The sequence below is a fragment of the Condylura cristata genome, unplaced genomic scaffold (assembly GCF_000260355.1).
Source record: "Condylura cristata isolate star-nosed mole 26May11 unplaced genomic scaffold, ConCri1.0 scaffold00004, whole genome shotgun sequence".
In the NCBI taxonomy this organism is placed as follows: Eukaryota; Metazoa; Chordata; class Mammalia; order Eulipotyphla; family Talpidae; genus Condylura; species Condylura cristata.
In genome coordinates, this window is record NW_004567105.1 from 62,799,863 (window position 1) to 62,827,815 (window position 27,953).

At 36.2% G+C, this 27,953-nt stretch overlaps 1 protein-coding gene across 2 annotated transcripts in view; it reads left to right on the forward strand.

The window, feature by feature from the left end:
• Positions 1–27,953, forward strand: part of SETD2 (SET domain containing 2) — a 90,644-nt gene that overhangs the window by 464 nt on the left and 62,227 nt on the right. For both annotated transcript variants that reach the window (XR_001145037.1, XM_004676234.2), the window contains exons 2-4: positions 17,952–17,967; positions 19,209–23,581; positions 26,292–26,423. Coding sequence is in view for 1 of the 2 variants with exons in the window: in XM_004676234.2 (XP_004676291.1) it covers positions 17,952–17,967; positions 19,209–23,581; positions 26,292–26,423 (4,521 nt within the window). In the remaining variant the exon portion in view is untranslated. The remainder of the gene's footprint in view (positions 1–17,951; positions 17,968–19,208; positions 23,582–26,291; positions 26,424–27,953) is intronic.

Here is a 27,953-nt window from a genome sequence, read left to right on the forward strand (position 1 = left end):
CCCCGCCAGCCGCGGGCTCTGAGGTCCCCGCGGGCACCCCGCGTCCTGCTCGGGCCCCGCTGTAAGGGAAGGTGCCGACTGCGAAGAACCACGGTGCCGGACCCGGTGAGAGGGCGCCGGCGGGGGTAGGCCGCGAATCCCCGGGCTCGGGTGGAAGCCTGGCCCGTCGCCCGGCCTCCCGGCGACGGCGGCTCGAACCGGAAGGGCCTAGCGCGCTTCGCGAGGCTCCGGGCCGTGGAGGGGCCCGCGCTGCACTCTCGGGGGTTGATTCTTTTTCTCCTGCAACTCGAACCTGGCCTCGGAGTGTTTCTCACTAAATATCATACACCTTTGGCTCTTGGGTTTTGTAATGGTGGCGAGATTTGTGTGGCCGCGATGTTGAGGTGACACCGGGTTTGTTTTTCCCTTCGAAAATGAAAGCCGTCGGAGGGACAGACATTCTCTTCCAGATTATGTGATTTGCACACTTTCGGACTTTCTACTTTGGTAAACAGGAACCTCTTACTCTAAATGGATGACTTTCTACTTCTGAAGACTTAGTTAAAAATCAAGAATCGCTTGAGCATTCTCTAAAGACATAGTAGAAATCCGAAGTACAGTTTTGCCCGATAGTAATTTTTCTGCCCAGGACAGTTTTACATTTCTATTGAGTGTTGTAACTGCTACTGTATCTCCTGCCTCAGGAGAGCTTCCACTCCAGAGTCTGGATTCACTTTTCCCTGTACTCTCATAAGACTATTGTTTTAAAAAGCTATTCTTAAACTCCATTTGCTGGTGTTTGGTGAAGTCTAGACCTACGAAAACAAGACCCTTAAAACTTAACCGTTGATAAGGATTTCAAAGGAAGCTGTCACTATGACTAGAGTAATTGCAGGAGATTTGTTCTTATGACACATTTTACCTTATTTTATTTTATTTTTTTTACAACTCTTTGCCAAATCAATTCACGTTGGTCCAGAAATGTCTGGATCTTACTCGATAGTTCTTAAGTTCAGTTGCAACACAAAAAGATTCTCTTGGTGTGTTGATGGTTATCTCGGCACAAAAAGAGAAATCTTTCTAAAATAAAACCAGCTCTTAGTTGCAATGATATGTTGTCTGAATGAAGTTTTATATTTCCTTGGTTCTTACTTAGAGGTAACAGTCCCTTAATTAGTTTACTTTGATTTATACTATCATCATCCAATTACAAAGCTCATGATAGGGCTTTGGGTTTGGGAGTTGGAAAACCTCAAAAAATACTGTGCATGGTGATCCAATAAATACTTATTGAACAGTTGTTGTGTACAAAGTATGAGGCTCTAAATAGGCTAATTGCCAGCTTTCAGTTTCTTTTAGCAGGTTGTTTGGTGATGTCCAGAAGCTTTAAAGATCACATCCTTACTCTTCTTGAGAGGAAAACATAATTTTCATACTATGTGGAATCGTGGACACAAATGCATCTTTAAATGGACAAAAGGGGGGAGGAATCAAGGATGTTTTATTGTTTATACAAGGTCATGGAGTTTTTATTTTCTCTGCTTTTCTGTCTTCACTGCTTTGAATTTCTGACATCTCCCTGTGTGTGAACCTGTCTATTTGCATGGAGTATATAAAGAATTATAAAAAAAAATTTTGTCATAATACTTAAGAACTGAAAGGAATCTTGGTAGAAATGTTGAATAGTCCCACCTTTCTTAGAGATGCAAACACTGAATCCTGGAGAAATCAAGAGACAGCAAACTTTCTGTATTGTATATTTAAGTATTTATATTACTGGACAGAAAAGTCAGTATAGTACAGGGTTAAAGAAATTGAATTTCAAAGCCAGACAGACCTTGATTTGAACACTAGGTGTACCTTGGACAGATGACTTCATCTCTGTGTTTGGGTTTTCTTTTATCTTTAAAATAGGTATCCTAATGGTAGCAACCTCATTGGGGTTTTGGGAAACTTGAATGAGAATAATATATGAAAAACACTTGGCACAGAGTGTGTCATGTCTAAGTGGTTCTAGTTGGGGTCATCAGAAAAAGCTTAAGGGGTTATTTTTAACTGAAGCATGCATGAAAAGAGTAGGTAGGCTTGAGTGGGGGTGACATGTCAGGGAGAAGGAATGACCATGTACCCTTTTTAGGCATTAGTTTGAAGTGGTCCTTAGACATATGAAGATGTTGAGGCTCCAAGTGCTAATTCAGTTTAATTGAAGTAACAGTTGGAACTGATGTCCTGTATTTCTCTTGTACTTTTTAGACAGACACAGATGTAAGACCTGAATTTTTGTGACATATAGGATTGTGTTTTAGGTGGAAATGGCTGTAATCACCTGAGTATCTGTGTATTAGGTGTCTACTATGAGCAAGCCCAGGGCCAGGTGTTGAGGACACTGCAAATTAGATCCTGTCAGAGTCTTCAAGGAACTCTTCTAATGAGAGAGACAGGCAAGTACTTTACAGTGATAGAAGTGTTGTTCTTTGAAAATATGCATGTCTATTTTGTGCTGAACATAGGTGTACTTGGGGAGAGTGGTGCACAAAATAAAATTTTGCCTTTGTGGGTACCCCTCCTAACTGAGGGGTCATTAAATTATATAGAATGCTTTGGAAAATGGCTAGGTAAGAAGATGTTGCAAAATGAGGTGAATTGGGTGAACTTTTTTGAGTGAAATTTTACCAAGTACTTAAAGGGGAGAAAATTAGCCATGTTAATATCTGAGGGTAAAACATTTGAGGTAGAGGGAATATGGAGTTAGTTTTAAGACACTGAGACAGATCTAATGAATTCTGCCCAGAATGGCTAAAAAGTGGAATGAACAAAAAAAAAAGTAATAATAAATTGGCTTAAGGTGGATGTAGACTTCATTGGACTTTGTAGATCTATTTATAAGGACTTGTCCCAGAGTTTTCAACAGAGCAATGACATTGTCTGCTTTCAGCTTTAGCAGATCACTCAGTTTGGTAACAGCTGAAACTGGGAAACTTTTGAGGAAGCTAGTAATCTAGAAGAGATGTGTTCAATACTTGTACTCAGGAAGTGATGGGAGATGGTGAGAAATAGTTGGATATGTTTTGAATATCAGACCATTATGATTTGAGCATGGAAGAGAGGAGTTAATGAGGATTCTAAGGATTTTAGTCTGAGCTGTTGGGAAGATGGTGTTACCATCAAGTGAGATAACTATGAATGTAAGAAGAGCAAGTTTAGGGGGAAAAAAATCAGGAGTTTGATCTTTGATATGGTAAGTTTAATGTACCTGTTAGACATTCAGGTTGAATTAATACTCAAGTCTGGACTTCCGGGGAAAGGTCTGGACTAGCAGAGTTTAGAGCCCTCAGTAGAAAGGGGAGGATAAAGATAGGTCCTTTTAAACTTCAGGATTGAAAGCGTTACAGTGCACAGTGTAGAGTCCTTACATGGATGGCATCCATAGACCTCTAACTAGGAGGTAGCATTTTCTTAAAATTATTAATGTAAACAGCAAACCACCATATTGTTAGTAGTACTTGTAATTTTACTACTAGTACAAATAACATATTTTAAAATTTGTTAGATAACCAAAATATTTAAGTTCATTGCATTAAGAAGCATACATGTTAGTATGTCACACATTAGGGTTTTTAAATGTCCCATGTAATTAGTGTTCTTTATTAATCATGTATTTTATATATGTCTAAAAATACTAGGCTGAGAAAATTTATAGGCTGCACCAACTTCCAATATACCTAGGGCAGGAAAAATTAAATTCTGGGTTCTGGAACCATAACTCATGGTTTATAATATCACTTCTTTTACTTATATAATAACTGTGGATCTGGGCAAATTTCCTAATGACTGTGTGCCTTGGTGTCCTTACTTGTAAAGTAGGGAATCATTATAATTTCTGTGATTTATGAGGATTTAAGAATTAGGACACTGGTAGCACTTTAAAATTGAATGGAAAGATGTAGGTCCCATGATGTGGAAATTATGATGAATTTATCAAAAATAAAAATGAGCTAGGAAAAGTATTTCGCTGTTTTCAGATAAAATACAAACCCATAGGTCAAACAAATTCTCATCATTTACCTTTGTTGCAGTGAGGATAGAGATGCCATAGGAAGCCTACTGAGACAATATATAATGTGGCACCAGATTCCACATATGATCTGAACCTTCACTATCTTCAGCAGCCAGTAAATGAGTGAATTTTGTTGTTGTTATTTTATGAAATAGCCTTGTGTTGAGTGAGGTAAGGTTCTGTAGGCCATTGTACCCTTTTTCGGGCTACTGAGATACATAGGAAGCCAAATTATTACTTAGGGGTTTCCTGGTGTGTATGGAAAACCTGATGAACTATCTAGTACTTAGGATAGAGTATATTTCTACAGTGTTCATGTTCCTATTTGCTTTTGGCTTTTCTAGATTTTAGGGTAAGCATTCTTCTCCTAAAACATTATGGCTTTAAAAAGGCTTTAAGCAACTGTTGATACACTTGTTTTCCTAAGAAATGTTCAAACTGCCAAGCATACTATATGCATGCTAGATTATCAGTCTTACTTTCCTAGTTTCCTTAAATTCTACCCAGCTGCTTTTCACTGTACCAGATTTGACTTAATTTATTCCCTCTGAAATACATTTTAATTTACTATTTATAATAAATACTTGTAAAAATTTTTCTAAATTCTTATGTTTAGTATTGTTTCGTGAACATTGTCAATTTTTTAAAATTTTTTTTTTTAAAGATTTATTTATTTGTGCATACAGAACTGGGGTACAGGCCAGAGGCTCAGGGGTGGTGAGAGGCTTCACCAGAGACAGAGTGGTAACAGAACAGGCAGATCGACGAAGTACACTGCTGAGGGGAGCAGCGGGGCGGGTCAGGAGAGGTCTGCCACACCATGTGGTCACCCCCGGGGCAGGCGGGAATCGAACTCATGCAGAAGCGGCTTTAGATTCTCAGTGCTGTGCTTTAACCCGCTGCGCCACCAGGGAGGGCCACATTGTCAATTTTTGCAAGGACTATGCAGAGTAGTCATAAAGTGGATGGTAAAAACGGTTAATCTGCATTAGAGAATCAAAGTTGACCAGCTTCATCATTTATGTTCATTCTTCTAGAGTGTTAAAGAGTACCTACTTTTGTATTGTACCAAGAACTATTATTGTAAGGTCCTGAGGGACAGTTCATATTAGAAATTAACCATTTGTGTCCAGAATCACCAGGCACACTTATTTTGAAAAAAATTTTCAAGCTTGCAGTAATAGTGTAATGCAATTTATACTGTTAGTATACTGCTATGGTGTTGACATATATTTTTCATTTATATTGGCCAGTAATTGAAATTTTGCTACACTTCATTTTTCTATAGGAAAAAAAAAATCTAAAAATGTATATTTTTTGACTTAACCATTTGAGATTAAATTGCAGTCATCATGACCCTTTCCCCCTATTTCACAGTATTAGCTAAGAATTAACATTCTTGTTTGTTCAAATTAGTGTACATTAATCATGGTTAGACAATTTAACATTTATAGTTGTACTGTTACAGTTATATGGTTCCTATTTAAATTTTGCCAGTTGTCCCAGAGTACTTTTTTTCCCCCCTCAGTCTTGGGTTATGCTTCACGTTTAGTTATCATGTCTGTTAGTCTTTAATATCTGAGGATAGAATTTTAAATTCAAGCTTTACAGGTACCTTATTACTATTGTCTTGTACTAATCGTACATGTGGTTATTTAAAAAATAGTAACAAGGTAGTCTATTTAATTTTTTTTCTATTTTATTATAATAGTTTATTTTTACATCATTTTGTGCCTTTTTCCATCTCAGTTGTAATCCCCATGGGGTTTCTTTTTTTAATTAATGCAAAATGTCAAGATAGTACAGTTGTTTCTAGGAGAAAAGCTAAAGATTCTCCCTTAACACCTCTTCCCTTTCCCACCTCCAAATTGTACATACAGGAGGAAATAACTAATAACTTAGTGTATACTTTTCCAGATATTTTTGTTTGATATTTTGTTCCTATATAGTGGAATCATAATATTGCACATATCAACTACTTTTTTGTGCACAAGGTATTGTGCATCTTTTCATTTACATATGTATTAATCATTTTTAACAGGCAGTCTTTTATACTATGGGTGTTCTATATTAAGAGTTTTTTTTTTAATTAAGCTAGTGTTTATTGCAGTGATGTCTTCTCCAACTGAGCAAAATATATTGGTCAAGATGGAGGCTTAAAGTTGGTCTGAATTCTTATATATTTTTTTATTTTAGGATGCTTTTTCTGTCAGATGCTCGCATCTCACAAGTGAAAATATCCTTGGGATGACATGAGTGTTAATAAGAATGTCATCATACTAGCTGGCTGCTGGGAGGTCTGCTTACTGGGAGTTCTGTCTTGGACTTCTAAGAACCTAGAGCAAGTGGTGGTTTCTGACTGTATGTCTTTCTGCTGCCTGTGTCCTGCCAAGTACTTTTAGAGCCTCTTTTGAAGGACAGCTATATATTCATCACCAGTTTTTGCCTCATGGCTAACTCTGGAGACTCATGGACCAACATGTATTGGTTTTGTAAAGGTGTGTTTATGCATACAAGAGCAGGAGTCTGAGCCAGATATAGGGAGGGGTGAGAGTATTCAACGGAGACAGTGGGGAGCAGAACAACCAGATGTACAGAAAATACACTGCTGAGGGGAGTAGCAGGCAGGACAGGAAAGGTCTGCAAGGCCATGTGGGTCATCTCTGTGGACAGGGATGGAACTCTCGCTATAGCGGGTGCAGAGAACTTTAAGGTGTTGCTCTTTTAACCCATTGCGCCACCAGGGAGGGGCCCTCAACATGTATTTTGAGACTTTGGTCCGACATTTGGTGACTAGTTATTAATTGCATACAATTAATTGTAGGCAGATGATAATGAGGTTAAATTTTTTACAACAGATTTTGTATGAATTTGTAAAGCTAGCATTTTTCATAAATTATATAGATTGCTGCAAAAGCCCTTTGTGTGGAAATTCATTTATTCTGATCTTGAGCTCATACATACTATGTTCATTCAAAAATAAAACTTTACATGGTATATATAAGTCAAGAGACCAGTTGTCAACATTATAAAAAATGGACTCTTGTTAGGTTAATAGCAGTTTTTGTGAGTAGTAATATTATTAGCAGAATATGTCACATTGAATCACAGTGGTAGTTAAATGTAAAGTATTTCTCCTATTATAGTATTGCTGATGTGCATTATTAGAAACATTGAGAGTATCAAATACTTGGTGTTCATATTTCTCCACTTTTATTCTTATTAGAGAAGATAATGATAGGATCAAAATATTAAAGATTGGGGCAGGAATTGGGTCCTGATTGTGATAGGACATTTTTTTTGAGTTGCATGTTTGCTTGCTACAAGATTAGCCATAGCTTTTGTGAAATGTATCAATTGCCTAAGTACTTTATTTTTCTATAAATATTTTTAAGTAGGTGTATTTTTATAATTCTCCAACTTTAAAGAAACTTAGGGTATTTACTAATACAAAGCATCAAGAAATGCTGACATTTTGTTGGAAGTTGTCTGTCTTATTTATAACTCTTGCATGATTTATACTTGTTTGGTTCTGTTGCTAGGATCTGAGGGATTTTGTAGTTCCATGTACTATAAAATCCAATGACTATGGAGAACATGTTAAAGGGACTTAGTCTTTTAAATGGCGAAGTCCAGTAATTAGTAGCTGGGTATATATAGTAGTATCTGCTTAGTCAGTAGCTGAATTGACCTGATTCTTCATAACTAGTAGTATTTTAATTTCTTGATCGTGTGAGTAGCAGCATTAATAATTACTACTGTCTGTTGTAAGACATTTTTAAATGACTGTTAACAGAGTAGGTCAGGGAATTGAGAGTATGTGTTGAGCCACTGAAAGTGATTGGTGTTCAGAACACTTTTTAAATGCTGCTTCTGTTGGTCTTGGAGAAGAACTGATGAATGTCAGAAATCTCATGATGGTGCTTGAAGGTGAAAATGAGTCCTGCTTTAGGTGGGATAATAGCTTGTTTTATGCTAGACCAGTTCCCCTTGCCACCCTTTTTAGTTGTTTTATATTCCAAAGTGGATAACATAAACTATGATCTTGTTCTTTACCCTTGTTTTGTTGTCTTTTTACTCAGTTCCTTTAAATCAATAGTCTGATTTGTCTCCTTCTGAATACTAGGGGCCAAAAGAAAGTGAAGAAACTATAGATGCAGTAATAAATCAAGGTGTGTTTTGTATTATACCATAAAGCTATGACAGTGAAAAGTGGTAGAAAACTTGGTACAATAAAAATTGAGGCTTTTACTGTTCTCTAGGATGGCTGATGCTTTTTATATATAACACACAAAATTTTTATTTTCAGTTTTCTATGCCCTTAAACTGTATGAAACAATTCTAAAGTTGTATTTGAAGTTTAAAATTATAATTGAACTATTGAAGTGATGTCTAGAAAACTAGCTGAGATTGACTTGTGACTTTTAATTCATTCCACTAACATTTATTGAATGCATGTCTTGTGATAAGGATACATAAGTAAGCACTGTAAGTAGTGTGGGTACAGGATGGGCTAAGCTACACTAAAGGAGAGATTACAGAAGGAAGATTATTGTCTATTTCCAGTTAATTCTCTACATTTGCTACCCAGCTTTAAATTGCTGAGCAGTATATTGATAGGAGATGCTTAGTGTTTATGCAGAGGCCTTGTTACATTACCTAATGATTTCTCACTCCTATAACTTTCAATTCTCCTCTCCCCCCTTAATTTATACATTACCATGGTTTATCATGTATGTACTTTTAAGATAACAAAGGAAAAAAGGTTCAAAGACGTTCAGGCTATATTCACTAGCTAGTTCAGTGGCAGTACAATAACTGTGTCTAATGCTCTGTTTAGTTACCATTATGTCAGACTTTAAAAAAAATACTAAGAAATAGCATTTAGAATAGCTGTTATAATCAGATTTCTCTATTTTGAGTTGTTTTACAATTGGAGTAATCGCGAGGTGCTTATTATATAGTAGTCTCTCTTTCTCCTTAGGGGTATGTTTCAAGATTACCAGCAATGCCAGAAAGCCTGGATAGTCCTGATCCCAGTGTATACTTTGCCCCTATACAGATGTACCTATGATAAAGCCTAATTTACAATTTAGGCACAATAAGAGATTTAAAAAATAACTAATGAGAAAAGAACAATTATGAAAATATACTGTGCTAAAAAGTGAATGTATTCCCTTGAATATTTTATTGAGTGTGATTTTTAAAATTTTTTCTGTGGTTGTCTCTGGGTAACTGAAGCCAGGGAAAGTAAAACTGGATAAGGGGGAACTGCTGTAGGGTGCAGGGGATTCTCTAATTGAATTGGTTCTTTTCTCTGACTGTGTAAAGATTAGAGACCTTAAACATTTCAGCAAATGTGGACCACCCAGATATACCTTCTGCCAGTCAGTTGCTTTAAATAGCCTGAAGTCTTAGGTGGAAATGAGATGCTAGGAACATTTTTTTACTCCCATGTGAAACTCAAACCTAGTTTTCATTTCATATATCAAGGAAAACTAGGAAAGGTATATAAGTAGAAAACTTGCCTTTATTTTGGGAATAGTATTGTTTGTTTTATTCCTTTATCATACCATGCTGTATTCTTATACACTATTTGCTGCTTGTACTACTTTTAATATGAGTGCACGTTCTGTCCAAGCGGTGAAGGCAGTCCTAGCTCCAGGATGCCCTTAAGATTTGAGTGGTTTTTGGACAGATTGACCGAAGACACAGATAGTGAAATAATGAACATATTTGTGGGAGCATAAGATGCCAAAAAGATAAAATTCCTCCTTGCTGATACTAGGGATTCAAAATAGTGGGGATTAACAGGAAGTGATACTCTTATGGTTACTTTGAAATGAGAAACTTGTATGTATCTTTCTTGTATGTGTCTTGATATTTTTTCTACTTTAGTTCGGGAAAGGGATCCTTATACTTTAACATCATTAAAACCCTAACTTAACGGTTATCTTGACTCCAAAATTTGCATTATTTAAGTGTTTATTTATTGTAACAAGGAGGTATACGTATACAAGCTTGGTGAAAATTTGAAACTAGATCATTCTTTGAAATTTCTGTTAATAAAATTTCTCTGTATTAAAAAAATGTGGGGATAACATTGTTCAGTGAAGCTTTTGTATAAGTAATACTATAGTGTAAGACTAGGTTTGCTAAAGTAATTGTTTTTGGAGCTCACCAATGAAACTGATTTTGTAAGAGCAATGAGGAATTGGCAAATTGGCTAGTGGGCCAAGTCCTGCCTGTTTTTGTATAGCTTGTGAACAAGAATGACTTTATATTTTTCAAATGGTAAAATATATCAGAAGAGTAATAACACTAATGACTTGTGAAATTGTTATGAAATTGAAATCCCTCTATAAGTAATGTATTGTTGGGACACAGCCATACTCATTAATTTACTGCTTGTCTGTGGCTATTTTTACACAAAAATGTCAAGAGTTGAGTAGTTGTGACAAAGACTGCATGACTTGTAAAGCCTAAAATACTTATTTTCTGTTCTTTATAGAAAATTACCTATACTTGTACAGCACACTATTGAAAATTCATATGTTGACTGTCTGATTTTCAGGACTATTTATGTAATTTTAAAATACAGTTTTAGGACAAGTATGGTCTATCCCAGTTTCATGCTTTTCTGAATGGTTTGGTAAGCAGCTCACTATACCACAAGTTGGCATTAGAGTTATGTTGGGATAATAAATTATGTTCTGTGTTCTTTATTATAAACTTTTTAGAAAGGAGCTTGAAACCTTTAGGTTGTTTTTCCCTGTCAAAAAAGCAAATTGATGTAAGGAGTGGGTTAAAAGGGTTTTTATAGAATTGAAAAAAATGGGAAGTGGACACAGAAGTAACATAGGAAGGCAGGAAATAACTACTAAGCTAGAACTATGAGAAAAGGAAAAGTGTGGTTTCCAGAACCTAGATCCTTGAAATAAAGCCCTTTGGAACTCTGAGCTCTCTGAATAGAGTTACAACTGGTGCTGGTGTCTGAGGAATTAAGAGTCAAGTGGTCTGGATTTTGTAGAAATCAGACAGTGGAATCATTAGCAGTGTTAGTTACATGCATGGTCTACAGCGTATGGGCTATGTATTGAAAGAAAATATCTTAGTAAATGACATGGCCTGACATCTTGAAAACATACTGAAAAATTTCTGATTCTGCTGAATATTCAAAAATATGGGAGAGGTAAAATGATTCTATTGTATATTCAGAAATCTGGGAGAGGTAAAAAAAAAGGAAGCAGAAAAGATTTTTGGATGAACATTATGAAGTTTCTGGAGGCCTTTTTCCCTCTCCCTTTCAAAGACTGTGGTATCTTCTGTTCCACTCTTACTTGAGTCCTCCTGGAGGTCATGTTTCAATGTGAATTTCTGGGTTTTGTTTACTTTGGCTTGTTGGGCATGATAGGTGTAAAAGACTGAGTAGTGAAGAATAAACTTAGGTAACAGTAAAATCCTAACATACAAAATAGGAACTTACTGTATAAGCTTCAGTTCAGGGTGGTTTACCACCCAATAGGGGAAAAGTAAATCTACTAGTTATTTGGGAAGGGATTTCAAATAGGATAAAGTCAATTTGTGCTTATTCTAGTATAGTGATGATAAAAGAACAGACTCCCCCTCCCCTTCAATTTGGACTTCTCCTTGTAAGATAGACAATGGAATGAATTCCTAGAAAAATAAAGTGGAAAATTCAGACATTCAGAATACAAGACTGTAGTTGCATATCTTGATTGTGAAGGTTACATGATTCTGTACATGGAAGTAACATTGTGTACAACTACATAAGAAATGAGTAAATGCAGGTTAAAAAATGTAAAAATGGAATAAGGTCTTGTCTGGTTAACTGTAAAATATACCAATGTCTATTTCTTGGTTTTGATAGTGTACTATAACTGTGTAAGATACACCCTTGTTAAAACTACAGACAGGCTCTCTGTGCTACTTTTGGACTTCCTTTGAATCTATAATTACGCTATAATATAAAAATATAAAAAAAAATGTAGGACCTACTGGTTAAGGTCAAATTGTTATAAAAGTTCTTAAACTCCAGTCTCAATTTTTTTGTGTTTATGTGGATATGTAAACAGAGATTAGCTAACTGACACTCCTCGAAGACCACGGTTACTATTCCTTTTCCCACTTACTACTCGGTATCTGTCATTCTCATTCTCTCTACCTTTTTCATCTCCTGCCTCCACTTCTGTATTTATTGTTCAAACTTATTACTATGCAGCCTACTAGCATTAAGACTTGGGGATGTAAAAATGAACAGGGTCCTTATTATTACACTTATTTTCAAATAGGATACTATTGTTAATCACAGAGGCTTACAAATATGTAATTAAAATTACTGACATTTCTCATTTATTGAGAAATTCTCAATATGGAGAATTTCTAAATAGACAGCTTTATTACATCTTCTGAAATCCAGTATATACTATTTCAGTTTTATAGTCTAGCCAGCATTTCTCTTAGTAACAAGTAAAAGTGTTTAAGAAGTTAGAATCAAATCAAAGTTGACTTGATTTAAAATATTTTGCTTTTACACTATATATTATACTGTGATGCCCTCCATCTAGTGTTTTAAGCACACATTATGAGGGAGAAGAGAAATTGGAACATGCCTTCTGGCAGAAGTGTTAGAAAGTCCTTGGAACAGAAAGCTTTGGTTGAACTGTATAGAGCTTTTCAACAAACTAGTTATAATGTTTGCAGTGTTAGCTTTGATTTTCAGTGCTCTTATTAATGTGGATGTAGACTCATTTGACTTTTAGATATCAGAGCTAATATCCAACTAATCTTCCTGTCCTTTTCTTTTTCTGTGAGGGGTGTATTTGTTTTGTCAGTTTGCAATATTTCTATGTCATAGATCTTAATAGTTGAGCTCTTTTAGTTAGTAATTAGCGATACTTACCCATCCTTCTGTGACTGCTAGAATATTTTAAACTGTTGAAGGACCTGTCAATGCTGTGGACCAATTGCATTTTTTAAAATTCTGGTGTAGGTACTTGGCATTTGAGATCTAAAAGAAGTCAAAAAAGGCCTGATAAAACTATTTTACAGGTTGTCTTATAATACTGACTTATTACTAATAAGTACCTGGAATTTAGTGTCTGTAGGTGAAGTTACAACCGGATATCTAATTCACAAAATGATACACAGAATATTCTTACTGTTTTTATATTTACCTTAAGATCTCAAAATGCTGGCGCTCCCTGGTGGCACAAAGGGATAAAGTGCAGCACTACAAGCAAGCAGCCCGCGAGGTGATCTGCATGGCTCTGCAAACCTCTCCGGACCAGCCTCCTGTTCAACTCAGCAGTATGCCTGAGCAGTATGCCTCAGTCTGCCTGTTCTGTTCCCCGCTCTGTGTCTCTAGTGAATCCTCTCACTGCCCCTGTACCTCTGGCTTGTACCCCAATTCTATATGCATAAGTAAAATCCTTTTTAAAAAACTCAAAATATTATTTTCATAGGAATAGTTTAGCACTGTGATAACCTAATCCCAAAAGACTGGAAAATGGATTTAAATATTCAGAAAATTATCTCCTTCCCAAATACAGAAGTTATATTGCTTTTTTTTTTTTTTTAAGATTTATTTATTTATGCATACAGAACTGGGGTACAGGCCAGAGGTGCAGGGGTGGTGAGAGAATTCACCAGAGAGAGAGCAGGGAGCAGAAAGGGCAGATCAACAAAGCACATTGCTGAGGGGAGCAGCGGGCAGGTAGGCAGGCCCAGAGATGTCTGCCATACCATGTGGTCACCTTCCGGGGTGGGGATTGAACTCATGCTGAAGTGGCTTTAGCTTCTTAATGTTGTGCTTTAACCTGCTGTGCCACCAGGGAGGGCCCAGTTATATTATTTTTAAATACCAAGTTTTTGCTCAATCTCTTGAGTTAAATCATCCTAAAGTAGAACTATGTGTTGATGCCACTTAGCAAAAGTTAATTTATAGAAAATATTTTTGATTGTTGTTACAATGTTCACTGTCCTTACATAGTTATGATTTTGTTATTATTATTACAGAGTGAAATAACTGTAACCATAGAAACAAAAGCTAAACCAGGTGATTTTTGTGCATGGGTGAGTGATTAGATGATAACAAGAACACATGTATTTTGCCAGTGCACTTGAATCATTCTCTGCCTATTGCTTATGTACAGATGGTCCTTGTTTGGAGATTTGTTACCCTCTCATTTTTATTGTAATTAAACATTAAAATATCTTCTCTAGGAAAATTTCAAACATTCATACAAGAGAGAACAATATAATAAATATGTTCCCTAACAACTTCAGTAATTACTAACATCTTGCAATTCTGATTTCTTCTATCCCCCCCTGCTCATTTTAGTTGTTACTTGAATTTTTAAGGCACCTCAGATAACCAGCCATTTCATCATATATATCTCTAAGAGATAAAGGTTTTTTTGGGGGAAAAAAAGTCACAATTCTGTTGTCACATCTAGTATATGTATAGTAATTTTTTTAAAATGTTATTTAGTACATAGTTAACACTCATTTAAAAAAGAAACTACTCAGAATCTCTAGTAATTCCTTTATACTGTTTATCAGCTGAATATATTTTTATGGTGTCCTTTAACACATTTTTCAGTTTCCAGTATGATTTGGAGACTGGTAATTACTTCAGGAACCCCTTCTCCAACAGTTTATTGGTTCTCCTTTGCATGATAATAAGGTTGTCTTACTTCTAGTGATGTCAGAATTGATTAGTGGATTCTGTTGTATTTCACTCACTGATCCATCTACTATAGAGTTGCCCATCAATCTTTTGTCTCCTGGTTTTTGCTGCTGCTGTTTCTAGATCCATTCCAGAAGGAATGGAGAATTCCATAATTCCATTGTAACTTCTGCATTGATTAATCGAAATCGCCTATAAAGAAAAAACTTACTCATCACTTACTTGATTGTTCTGAAATGTAGTCTGTATGGGAGAAGAGGGAAAAATTCAAATGAGATGGTATCCTACTGGCAGTCTAACCTCCAGTTGTATCCAGTGTGGACCTTTTTGTATACTAATACTTTTAAAATATCCTTTTAGTGCTCAAATTGTCTCATGTTTTTATTCAAGTTGACTTCCATGTCCTTTTGCATGATCTAGTAATGCTATTGGGTGTTGCTTATTTATATACCTCTACCTGAGTCCTAGAATCAGCCAGGATTCTAAACATCTCTAAACAGGTTCCTTCTGGTGCAAATGGTGTTTAGAGACCATAATATAGACACTGGTTGTGCTGCTCATGGCTACTAGGTCATCAGTGCTTACTTAGGCCTTCTCATTGTATCATTAGTGTGTGTCTGTGTGTATACGTATACACACGTACGTGTTATTTTTAATTTATGTATATTTTATATCATTGTTCATTTTTGTATGCTTGCTTTCTTCTCTCAGGTATAGTCCCTGTAAAATTCCCACCACCAATTCACCTGTGCACCATCACCATAGGCCCTGTGTTTCTCCCTTCCATGTTTTGATTCCTCCCTCTCTCCTTCCCTTCTGATTTATAAGTTGCCTTTTCATTTTTTTATTTTTCCTGGTCCCTTACCCTATAAGTAAAGCCATCACATTTTTTTCTTTTTCCTTCTGGCTTATTTCACTGAGGTTAATTCCTTTCAGCTCCATCCATGTTGCTGTGAATGGCATAAATTTATCTCTTTTGATTGGTGAATAGAATTCCATTGTGTATATATACCACATCGTCTTGATCCAATTATCTGTTTTGGGGGCATTTGGGTTGTTTCCATCTTTCCTATTATATATAGTGCTGCAGTAAACATTGAGGTGCAGGTATCCTTTTGAGTTGATGTTTTTATGTTCTTTGGGTAGATTCCTGAAAGTGGAATTGCTGGGTCACATGGTATCTTCATTTTTAGTAGATTGAGGAATCTCCACACAGCTCTCCAGTGGTTTGACCAGTTAGCATTTCCACCAGCAGTGTAGGAGAATTCCTTTTTCTCCTTATCATTGCCAATATTTGTGGTTGCTTTTTTTTTTTTTAAGATTTACTTATTTATTTATGCATACAAGAACTGGGGTGTAGGTCACAGGTGCAGGAGATGAGAGGATTCACTAAAGACAGAGTGGGGAGCAGAACAGGCTGGTTGATGAAATAGACAGCTGAGGGAAGCAGCGGGGAGACAGGAGAGGTCTGCTGTGTCATGTGGATTAGTTCCCTGATTGGGGATTGAACTGGTGTTGCAGTGGCCATGGATAGCTTCATAGTGCTGAGACTTAACCCATTGTGCCACCAGGGAGGCCCTTGTTGGTAGTTTTTTTTTTTTTTTTAAATATGTGCCATTCTTACTGGTGTAAGGTGGTATCTCATGGTTTTGATTTGCGTTTACTTGACTATGTGATGTTGAACATATATTCATAAGCCTTTTGGCCATTTACACCAACATGTTTTTTTTGAAGATTTATTTATGTGTACAGAACTGGGGAACAGGCAGAGGTGCAGGGATGGTGAGAGGATTCACAAGAGCAGAGTGGGGAGCAGAACAACAGGTTGACAAAGTACACTGCTGAAGGAAGCAGTGGGCAAGACAGATCTGCCACGCCCTGGCTGGGGTGCTAACTCGTGCTGAAGTGGCTGTGGCAAGCTTCATAGTGCCACCCTTCAACCTGTTGTACAACCAGGGAGGACCCACCAAAATATTTATACAAAATACTGTTTATTTTATAGTTGATTTCTAACCTCATTTTATTGTAGTCAGAGAAGATGCTTGGTACAGTTTTGATCCTTTAAATTTGTTGTGATTTATTTGTGATCTATTGTAGATCAATATGTATATTTCTTTTAAGGGCAGTTTAAAGTACTATTATATTTCAGTCTTGACAAATAGCCTGTGGAGTGATTTGCTTAAAATACAAGCTTGACCCTCATAGACGAAAGACCTTTTTCAACTTCCCTTTTCTCAGTAGGCTACATTCGCTTGTGTATGCCATATTTTTTGTCTTTTTCTTCTACAGAGTCAGGACACTCTTATCACCTTTGTTAGAATATCATGTGACTTTCTGAGGTCACAGTTCAGTGATATGGAGCAGTGTATATCTTACAGTCAGCAAAGGGATTGAACCCAAAATGATTGAGAACCATTAATACATAAAGTAAAATATTTCAGCTCATCAGAAGCTAGGCCACGGAACCTGACTTGCTTTTGTTTCATCTAATTATCAACTTACTTTTGCCATGCACTTTTATACTCAGGTAATATTGAACTATTTCTAGTTTCCTTCTACTTATGAGCTGTGTTAATCTCTGTAGTATTGTCTGGGATCTCTCTGCTTAGGATCTCCCTACATATATAGTTTATGGAACTTTGGTTTAATGACATTATATAGGTTTCCAGTTGTACCACATTTAAATTTGATGTCTTTTATATATTATACTATGATTGTCTCACACATTTGACCTCTTACCCAATTTCCTACCCTTCTTCCCATTTTGGTAATCACCATTTTGTTCTTAGTATCTTCAGATTCTGATTTTATCTACTTTTTCCTTTTAGGAAGGATACTTTGCATTCTTTCTCTTTGGTGTTATACTGTGTGTATTTCTATCCTTGTATTAACTATTTATGTTGAAAGTACTTTTGTACAAAATTATGTTTTGCATTACAGGAAACTGTAAACTTCTTAAGGATAAGGAGTCTACTTTATTCTATTTCTAGCACCTAGCACAATGCATGGTACTTCCTTTAATATTTGTCATCCCAAGTGTAATCAAGACTGTGACTAAATGGGGGACCATGTAAAATGTTCCTATTGGTTGTAGGTTCCTAAGGTTTATTTAATTTTTTAAAATTAACTTTAATTTCAATTGGTTTTAAGTATTTATACTTTCTTTTTATTCTTTTGCATGTTTTCTTGGCTGGATGGCAATAGAGAAGAAGAAAATGAAGTAAGTACAATTTAGTTATTTATGGGATTAAAAACATTCAAAATTTAGGTTATCATTTTGAATGTGAAGTAAAGTAAAAGTTTTTGTGTTTATAGCAGTACGTTCCATTGAGGGATGTTGTATGTCTCAAATAGATGGGTTTTAACTTTGGAGCCTCAACAACTTTACACAAGTTGAAGAAAACTGACAGCTCTGGAAACAACTTTTTCCTTTTAAAACAAAACTTGTTCTTAGGCATTGGGCTTCTATATAAGATTTAATTGGAGAGTAAGTTCTATTTCTCAAGTTATTTGAAGACCATTTCTTTAATAATGCATGTGAAAACTCAACTTTGTTGCAGACGGCAGAAGTAACACTTTTAAAATTTAAATTTTAGTTATTCTAAATTTTCCTGATGTTCTGTCTCTACACTAGGTTATAACCTAGCCTACTTTTAAAGTCCATCATTTCTTTTGGTTGCAAAGATTAGAGAGAGAAGTCTTTTAAGGTATGTACTTTGTAGTTGTTGCTAATACAGTAGGATGCCTCTTTAGTGTGTCTGAGGGTGGGGCCTCAGGCAGAGACCATGGTAGCATGCCAGCACAAATTTCTAGGAAGGCAGAACAGTCTGGTCTTTATTGATAGTAACCCCATCTGTCAGGTGAGTAAGAGAGTCCATCAAAAACTGAATTCTTTGTTTTCAAAGAGCAAAACCAAACAAAGTTTTCTTGCCTTACCTTAGATCTTTTAGTATTCCCTGGAGTTTTGTCAGATTCCTATTTTTACTTAAACACCTACTGATTTTTTGTGATGCTACGAGAGATCACTGATTCTTCTTAGATAGACTAGAGCATACTATTTTCATTACTGAGAGGTTAGCTGTTGCTCTCTACTTGCATGTCCTTTTGTGTTGCATATTGGTATGCACATCAGATTTTGTTTTAATCTTGTTAAAATTTTTCCTGGAAGATAGTTATAAAACTGGGTAAACTTCTTTATGTAAAGTCAACAAGAATGGAACACATAAGTAATTGTTGAAATTGGGGGTAGGTGGGTAGAGTTTTGTTACATCATTCTCTATACTTTTCAGTATATTCAGTTATTTCATACTAAACAGCCTTATAAATTGCTTACCAAGCTTAGTAAAATTCACACTTTTTCATTAAAAAGGAATTGACTTTTTTTTTGAAGTTTTAAACTCTAATGCTAGCTACTTGCAAGTAACTATTGTAGTAGTAACTACTTGTTTTGTTCACTTACAGGCAAAGATTGAAAATGTCCAGAAGACAGGTTTCATCAAAGGACCAATGTTCAAAGGTGTTGCTTCTAGTCGGTTTTTGCCCAAAGGCACCAAGACAAAAGTTAATTTGGAGGAACAGGGAAGACAGAAGGTGTCATTCAGCTTCAGTCTTACAAAGAAAACTTTGCAAAACAGGTTTCTGACTGCACTTGGCAATGAAAAACAAAATGATACTTCAAACTCCCCAGCAGTACCTCTTCAAGTAGACATGATCCCTAAAGTTAAAATGGACATTGGAGATACCTTATCTACTACAGAAGAATCTTCCCCACCAAAAACAAGAGTAGAATTGGGCAAAATTCATTTTAAGAAACATCTGCTTCATGTTACATCCAGGCCACTGTTCACTACTACCTCAGCAGTGGCATCTCCACTTCCTCCTGTAGTACCATTACCAGCAATGATAGCAGAATCAACAACTGCAGACTCACCACCATCATCACCACCTCCACCACCTCCACCTCCCCAAGCCATAGCATCCTCACCACCAGCATCAGTACCAGAGCCAGTGGCCTTGCCACACACATCAATGACAGTTTTGATGACTGCACCAGTAGATGTAGCAGTTAGAGCCCCAAAGGAACCACCAATTACAGTTGTACCAGAATCTTCAGAAGTGGATACTAAGCAGGATACTGTTTCTAATAGTTCAGAAGAACACATAACTCAAAGTTTGAATGAACAAGTAGATGTTCCCTTACAAAAAGAAGATTCCCATATTGGGAAAGAAGAAGAAATGCCGGATAGTTCTAAAAGTAATTTGGGGTGTAAAAAAATGGGTTCTAAGAAGAAATCCTCACAGACTGAAGGCACCTTCCCTGGTTCAGAATCTGATGAAGATTCTGTACGGACTTCCTCAAGTCAAAGATCACATGATTTAAAAGTTGCAGCAAGCATTGAAAAGGAAAGAGATTCAAAAAAAAGCTTAGCACCTTTAAAAAGTGAGGATTTAGGGAAATCTTCACGATCTAAAACAGAGAGAGAAGATAAATATTTTAGCTATTCAAAACTTGAAAGAGATACTCGGTATATATCCTCTCGATGTAGATCAGAGAGAGACCGAAGGCGAAGCAGATCTCGTTCTAGATCTGACAGAGGCTCTAGAACTAGTTTATCTTATTCCCGTTCAGAACGATCCCATTATTATGACTCTGATCGTCGCTATCATAGGAGTTCCCCTTACCGAGAGAGGGCACGCTATTCTCGGCCATACACAGATAACAGGGCACGAGAGAGTTCTGACTCAGAAGATGAGTATAAGAAGACATATTCAAGGCGCACCTCATCTTACTCCTCCTCTCACAGAGACCTGAGGACATCAGCATCCTATTCTAAATCTGATCGGGACTGCAAAAATGAGTCCTCTTACTTAGAGACAGAGAAAAGAGGAAAGTATTCTTCAAAATTAGAAAGAGAATCCAAAAGGACTTCAGAACATGAAGCAATGAAAAGATGTTGTTCTCCTTCTAATGAACTGGGTTTCAGGCGGGGGTCGTCATATTCCAAGCACGATAACAGTGCTTCCCATTATAAATCTGCCCCTTCAAAACCTATACCCAAGTCTGATAAATTTAAAAATTCTTTCTGTTGTACAGAATTAAATGAAGAACTAAAACAGTCTCATTCTTTTAGTTTACAGACTCCTTGTTCAAAAGGTAGTGAAGTAAGAATGATTAGTAAAATTCCTGACAGAGAAAAGACTGGATCTACATCTCCATCAAATCGATTAAATGATTCACCTACTTTTAAAAAGCTAGATGGATCGCCTGTTTTTAAGTCTGCATTTATAGGACATGATAGCCATGATAGTATTAAGGAATTAGACTCTTTGTCTAAAGTGAAGAATGATCAATTGAGAAATTACTGTCCCATAGAATTAAATATTAATGGTTCTCCTGGGGCAGAATCTGATTTGGCAACATTTTGCACTTCTAAAACTGATACTGGTTTAATGTCTTCTGATGATAGTGTGGCTGGATTAGAGTTATCCCCTTTGGTCAAAGCACACGTGCTTTCATCAAATGGATTTCAGAATATTAATAGGTGTAAAGAAAAAGACTTGGATGATGCTTGTATGCAGCATAGTAAGGCAGAAAGCCCATTTAGAGAACTAGAACCTACAGTGTCAGCACACCAAGATAAACTCACGTCTTTGCCAGTTGTGACTATAGGTTATTCCAAAACAGTAGTTAAAGATGCAGTTGATATGAGAATTTCTTGCTGTAAAGCCAAAGATTCAGATATGTACTATACTTCAAATGACAACAACCCTTCTCTGTGTCGAGAAGCTGAAAATATTGAGCCTTCAGCAGCAAAAGTTTCTTCAAATAGCTTTATGAATATGCATTTGAAATCAAAGCCAGTTATATGTGATAATAGAAATCTCACAGATCAGCACTCAAAATTTATTTGTGAAGAATATAAACAGAGTGTTGGTAGCACTAGCTCCGCTTCTGTTAATCATTTTGATGGTTTATACCAACCTGTAGGTAGTTCAGGTATTGCTTCATCTCTTCAGAGTCCTCCACCAGCGATCAAAGTGGACAGTTTAACTCTTTTGCAGTGTGGAGAGAGCACATCTCCAGTTTTGGATGCTGTGCTGAAAAATAAAAGCACAGAGTTTATAAAGCATGCAGACAAAGAGACAATAATAGAAGTAGGTAGTGACCTTCCTGATTCTGCAAAGGGTTTTGTTGCATGGGAAAACAGGCATAATAATGGCTTGTCTGGGAAATGTATACAGGAAGCTCATGAAGAAGGAAGTTCCATATTGCCTGATAGAAGGGGAAGACCAGAAATCTCTTTAGAGGAAGAAGGAGGGAAAGGACATGCACATACTTCTGATGATTCAGAAGTTGTATTTTCTTCTTGTGACTTGAATTTAACCATGGAAGACAGTGATGGTATAACTTATACCTTAAAATGTGACAGTAGTGGCCATGCCTCAGAGATTGTGTCTACTGTCCATGAAGATTATTCTGGTTCTTCTGAAAGTTCAAGTGATGATAGTGATTCAGAGGATACAGATTCTGATGATAGCAGTATTCCAAGAAACCGTCTTCAATCTGTTGTGGTTGTGCCAAAGAATTCTACTCTGCCCATGGAAGAAACAAGTCCTTGTTCTTCACGGAGCAGTCAAAGTTATAGACACTATTCTGACCACTGGGAAGATGAGAGATTGGATTTAAGGAGACATTCATATGAAGAAAAGTTTGAGAGCATAGGTAGTAAAAGTTGTTCCCAAGCTGAGAAGTTCTTTCTTCATAAAGGAGCAGAGAAGAATCCAGAGATTTCTTTTCCACAGTCCTGCAGAAAGCAAATAGATAACCACCTGCCTGAAGTTATTCATTCTCAGAGTGATGGGGTTGACAGTACAAGTCACACAGATGTGAAAGCTAACCCTCTCGGTCATCCACATTCTGAGGAAACAGTGAAAACCAAAATAGCTTCAAGGCAACAAGAAGAACTGCCAGTTTATTCTTCTGATGATTTTGAAGATGCCCCAAATAAGTCAAGGCAACAGACCACTTTTCCTAACAGGCCAGATAGCAGACTTGGTAAGACAGAGTTGAGTTTTTCTTCCACTTGTGAGATTTCCCGATTAGATGGCTTTCATGCATCAGAAGAGCTCAGAAACCTATCTTGGGACTACTCTCAACAAGAAAAGCCTACTACCACATACCAGCAACCTGACAGCAGCTATGGAACCTGTAGCGGACACAAATACCAGCAAAGTGTAGAACAGTACAGTGGGACACGTAATAGGGACACCTACTGGCAAGGCAATGGGTACTGGGACCCAAGATCAGCAGGTAGACCTCCTGGAACTGGGGTTGGATATGATCGAATTCAAGGGCAGGTACCAGATTCCTTAACAGATGACCGTGAAGAGGAAGAAAATTGGGATCAAAGTGGTGGATCTCACTTTTCAAGCCAATCCAATAAATTTTTTCTACCTTTTCAAAAGGACAAAGGGTCAGTGCAAGCACCAGAAATAAGCAGCAATTCCATTAAGGATACTTTAGTTGTGAATGAAAAGAAAGATCTTTCTAAAAATCTAGAAAAAATTGATATGAAAGATAGAGGTCCTCCTAAAAAAAGGAGGCAGGAATTGGAGAGTGATTCTGAAAGTGAAGGTGAGCTTCAGGACAGAAAGAAAGTTAGAGTGGAGGTAGAACAGGGAGAGACGGCAGTACCTGCAGGCTCAGCACTGATTGGACCATCTTGTGTCATGGAGGACTTCAGGGACCCACAGCGGTGGAAGGAATATGCCAAACAAGGAAAGATGCCTTGTTACTTTGATCTGATTGAAGAAAATGTGTATTTAACAGAAAGGTATGCCTAATTCATTCTTGACTGATATATTTTAACCTCTTTTTGTTAAAAAAACATTGTCGCTCTTCAATTTATATGAATTCAATCATGAAATACAGTTATGTGTAAAATGTTAATTGAAAGACTAAAAATGTATTTACCTGTTTAAATTTGATGGCATGGAGTACCTTCTGCAGTTCCCTTCTCCCTCAAAGCCTCCCAGTGAGGACATGTCTAATTTGTATGTTTCTGTACTTTTTTGGTTTTAAAAGTATATTTTAGGCCAGCCAGTTTTTTCTTAATTCCCTTTTACATATGAAATGGTGATTGAAAAAGGGACTAAAACCCCAGCAAAATAATCTGCTCTTAGAGAAGAGATGTTTTTTTTCTTTTCAAAAATCTTAAGCATGAATCTCCAGGTATTTTATAAAAACCAGGACTAGAACATTGTTTTCTTTTTTGGTTAAGTCTTTTAGTTTATTGCTAATAGATTATATTTGGCAGTGACATGAATATTTTAGAAGTAAATGACAAATGATTTACTAGAACATTGTTTTCTTTTTTGGTTAAGTCTTTTAGTTTATTGCTAATAGATTATATTTGGCAGTGACATGAATATTTTAGAAGTAAATGACAAATGATTTACTACAGATCCCTAACATGAAACATGAAAAAGTGAGAGTAGGAGTAATGAAAACAGTGCTCTAGGGCAGAGTTTCTCAGTCTGCTTTCTTTCACTCCTCCTCAATACTCTTTTCATTTCCCAAAATAAATATGTTGCATATGCATTTTTTAAATGTCTGTAATCTCCTGGCTACCTACTTCCTTCTTCTTTGGGAAATTTTCTTCCATAGTTTAGAATCAAACTAGCCAACATCCATTGAAGCATTAAAAGTTTTTCTAAGTGGGGCCCTCTCTGGTGGCGCAGCGGGTTAAAACACAGCACTAAGGAGCTTAAGCCACTTCCGCATGAGTTCGATTCCTGCCTGCCCGAGAGGTGATCCACCGTGGCTGGCAGACCTCTCCTGGCCAGCCCGCTGCTCCCCTCAGTAGTGTACTTAGTGGTTCTGCTTGTTCTGCTCCTGGGTCTGTCTCTTGTGAATCCTCTCACCCTTTGCATCTCTGGCCTGTACTCCAGTTCTATATGAATAAATAAACAAATCTTTAAAAAAAAAAAAAAAGTTTTTCTAAATGAAGAGATTTCCACTGCAGATGAGGTAAAAAAACAAAACAAAACAAAACTTTATTCTATAGTTAAGTCCCTTCAGAGGTTTTTCATATTACAAAAAAAAAGCACCACCACCTTTTTTTTTTTTTTTTTGGTAGAGAGTCTCTATAGCTTTGTTCATTTACTAGTTTTGATTTGGGTTTAAAATCAAAATAATAAATGTTTTAAGTACAGTACTCTTTAGAATTGTGAGTTGACATATAATTTATAGGGTCTTTATAAAGAATAGAAATAAAGCTAGCCAACCCGACTTTCTGGGTTTTAATCAGCGATGAAACTTAGATATAAATTGATTTGGTCAGTGGAGATGTTGGAATGCCTTTTTTGAGTGAGAAGCATATATATATACACACACACATTTTTTTAAATGCCTGTTAATATATTGGGCATATATGAGAAGACATTGCTATAAAATAGTATGAGTATGATGAAAAAAAATTTTTGAATTTTTGCTAATGAAGGCTGACCTGAAAAAACTCTGTACCTATCCATAGTCCTAATCTGGCCTTCTGGAACAACCTAAAATAAATCTACTACTGAGTCTTCAAAATTATAGGTCTTTTAAGTATTTTCAGATCTTGTTTATTGTTAGTAATCATTCTTCAGGTTAAACACTCATTTGTTCATTAGTGAGTTACAGCTTTAACTAATCTTTTTCTTAAGATTTAGTGGAAACTATTATGACACTCTTTAGGTACTTTAAAAAAAACTCTACTGGTAATATAAAATGTACATTGAAGATGAAATTCAAGCAATTAAGATAGCCAGCCACTTAGCACACCTGTGCTCTTCATTGTTGAAGTTCCCTAAGCTTAAGATCTGTATTTGACCTTCCTTGATAACGTTTTTTTTTTTTTTTCCTTTATGACAAGGGTCAACAAAGAGGCCAGCAAATGATCATTTGTGCTTTGCACATTTCCCTTTTCCCTCCAAATCAGTTTGTCTGAGTTTGCTGAGATCGTTTAATCCTGAAACCTTTACCTGTAATTATACTTAATTCTGTTTTCTTTCAAACAATTAGATTTGTGCAAATGTGATATTAGTGAAGGGTTTGATAAAAGATTTGATTGCATTAAACTAATAGAAAAATTTCCTTAATAGTACCTTTTATCCTTGGACTTGTATCTCTATCATTTGTTCATCTACAAGGACTGGTTTTCCTGACTTAGTCAACTACGTCACTATTTGATACTCACAAAGTTTTCCTGTTTTTTTCCTGAGCTAAAGATGACTATTATTTGAAATTGTTCAGCATTCAAAGCTTAACTTTGGATGGAAATAAAGGCTGAGTCCAGAATGAAAAACTGGAACTTAGCCTGTCCTCCCTTTTGCCTGGGAACTCTCATTGTTTTCTGCAACACAATTCTTAGTGATTCTTTTGAATCAGTGCCTTAACATGAATCATTAAATATGAAATTAGTGAGATTTGATACATTTTTGATTGTATATATTTTATTATTTAAAGGATATTTGTTTGACCAATTATAAAAATTTACCCATTAGAAAGAAGAACAAATCCCATCGAGATATTAAGCGAATGCAATGTGAGTGTACACCTCTTTCTAAAGATGAAAGAGCTCAAGGTGAAATAGCGTGTGGAGAAGATTGTCTTAATCGTCTCCTCATGATTGAATGGTAAGTAAATTAGACTCTCTGCTTTCTCTCAGTCATCTAATTAAATCTCTGTAAATATTAAAAATAATTAATGGGGAGTAGAATTTAACCTTTTTCCTACCTTTTTTTGAGTGTTTATGTAAAAACAAAATCTCCAATGTATAACAATGTTTATAAGGAGACATTTTTTTTTTCCCTGCATTTTAAAAGTACAGGCTTATTAGGAAAAAGAGACACCTGTATAGATCACACACAGGTAGAGAGTGGCTTCTGCAGTTACTACTACTTTTTAAAGGAAAAGGTTAAAAGAGATGCCTGCATAGACATAGGAAGACAGTCTTGGGACAAGAATTTCCATGGACAAATTTTCCTGGTGTTGTCTGATTAAAGTGCACATTAAAAGCATTATCTTTGGGCCCTCCCTGGTGGTGCAGCGGGTTAAAGCACAGCATTGAGAATCTAAAGCTGCTTCCGCATGAGTTCGATTCCCGCCTGCCCCGGAGGTGACCACATGGCGTGGCAGACCTCTCCTGACCCGCCCGCTGCTCCCCTTAACAGTGTACTTCGTCAATCTGCCTGTTCAGCTCCCCACTCTGTCTCTGGTGAAGCCTCTCACCGCCCCTGAGCCTCTGGCCTGTACCCCAGTTCTGTATGCACAAATAAATCTTTAAAAAAAAAGCATTATCTTTGGGTATATTGCAAGTGCTCTGTCAACTACCCCTATTACTGATGTTAGCATGTTAACATTAATTTTTATTCAGTCTCCTTTTATTTCTTAAAAATTTGTGTTCAGAGAAGGTAAATCACAGTTATTTGCCTTTTACTATAAAATGAGACAAAATCCTTAACATTTAAAAAATGCCATTTTCATGGAGTGGGGAATGGGATCAAAAAACAGTGTGGGGAGGGAAATGGACTATGGCGATGACACATGGGTGATTTGGGGATGGGTAGCCCACAGGGATTACAACTAAGATGGAAAAAGGCATAAAATGATGTAAAAATAAACTATTATATTATTTTAAAATAAAAGCCATTTTCTCTCCCAACCCTCATTTTCTAAATGATTTTCATGCCTATATGCTTATGGTAACATAGGTAGGTATTTCCTCTTTCCATATATAAAAATGAAGACTAATTATATGTACTTTTTTAAGCTTTATTTTCCTTACACATCTTTTGGAGACCTGTATAGAGCCACATATATGGACTTCCTAAATCTTTCCCTTGATTTCTTTAGGTATTCTAGTTATAGTTAAACTATAATTACTAACTTTCTATTAATAAACATTTATTTCAACATTTTTTAAAGCAGTATCTTTGCGTTTAAAACAGTGATTTTTTTAAATCTCATTGATGAAAAATGTGGCCTTATTCTTAATATGGAAAGACTATTAAGCTTTGTAACAGTTATCTTATTTTTACTATTAATGAAGTGCTTTCTGTTAAGTTCAGTTTTTGTTCATGCTGTAATATTGCACAAGTAAAGCACCTCAAAAAAGAGGCATTTTTACTATTTTTTTTTAATCGAAGCTGAAAAGTTGAGATCAT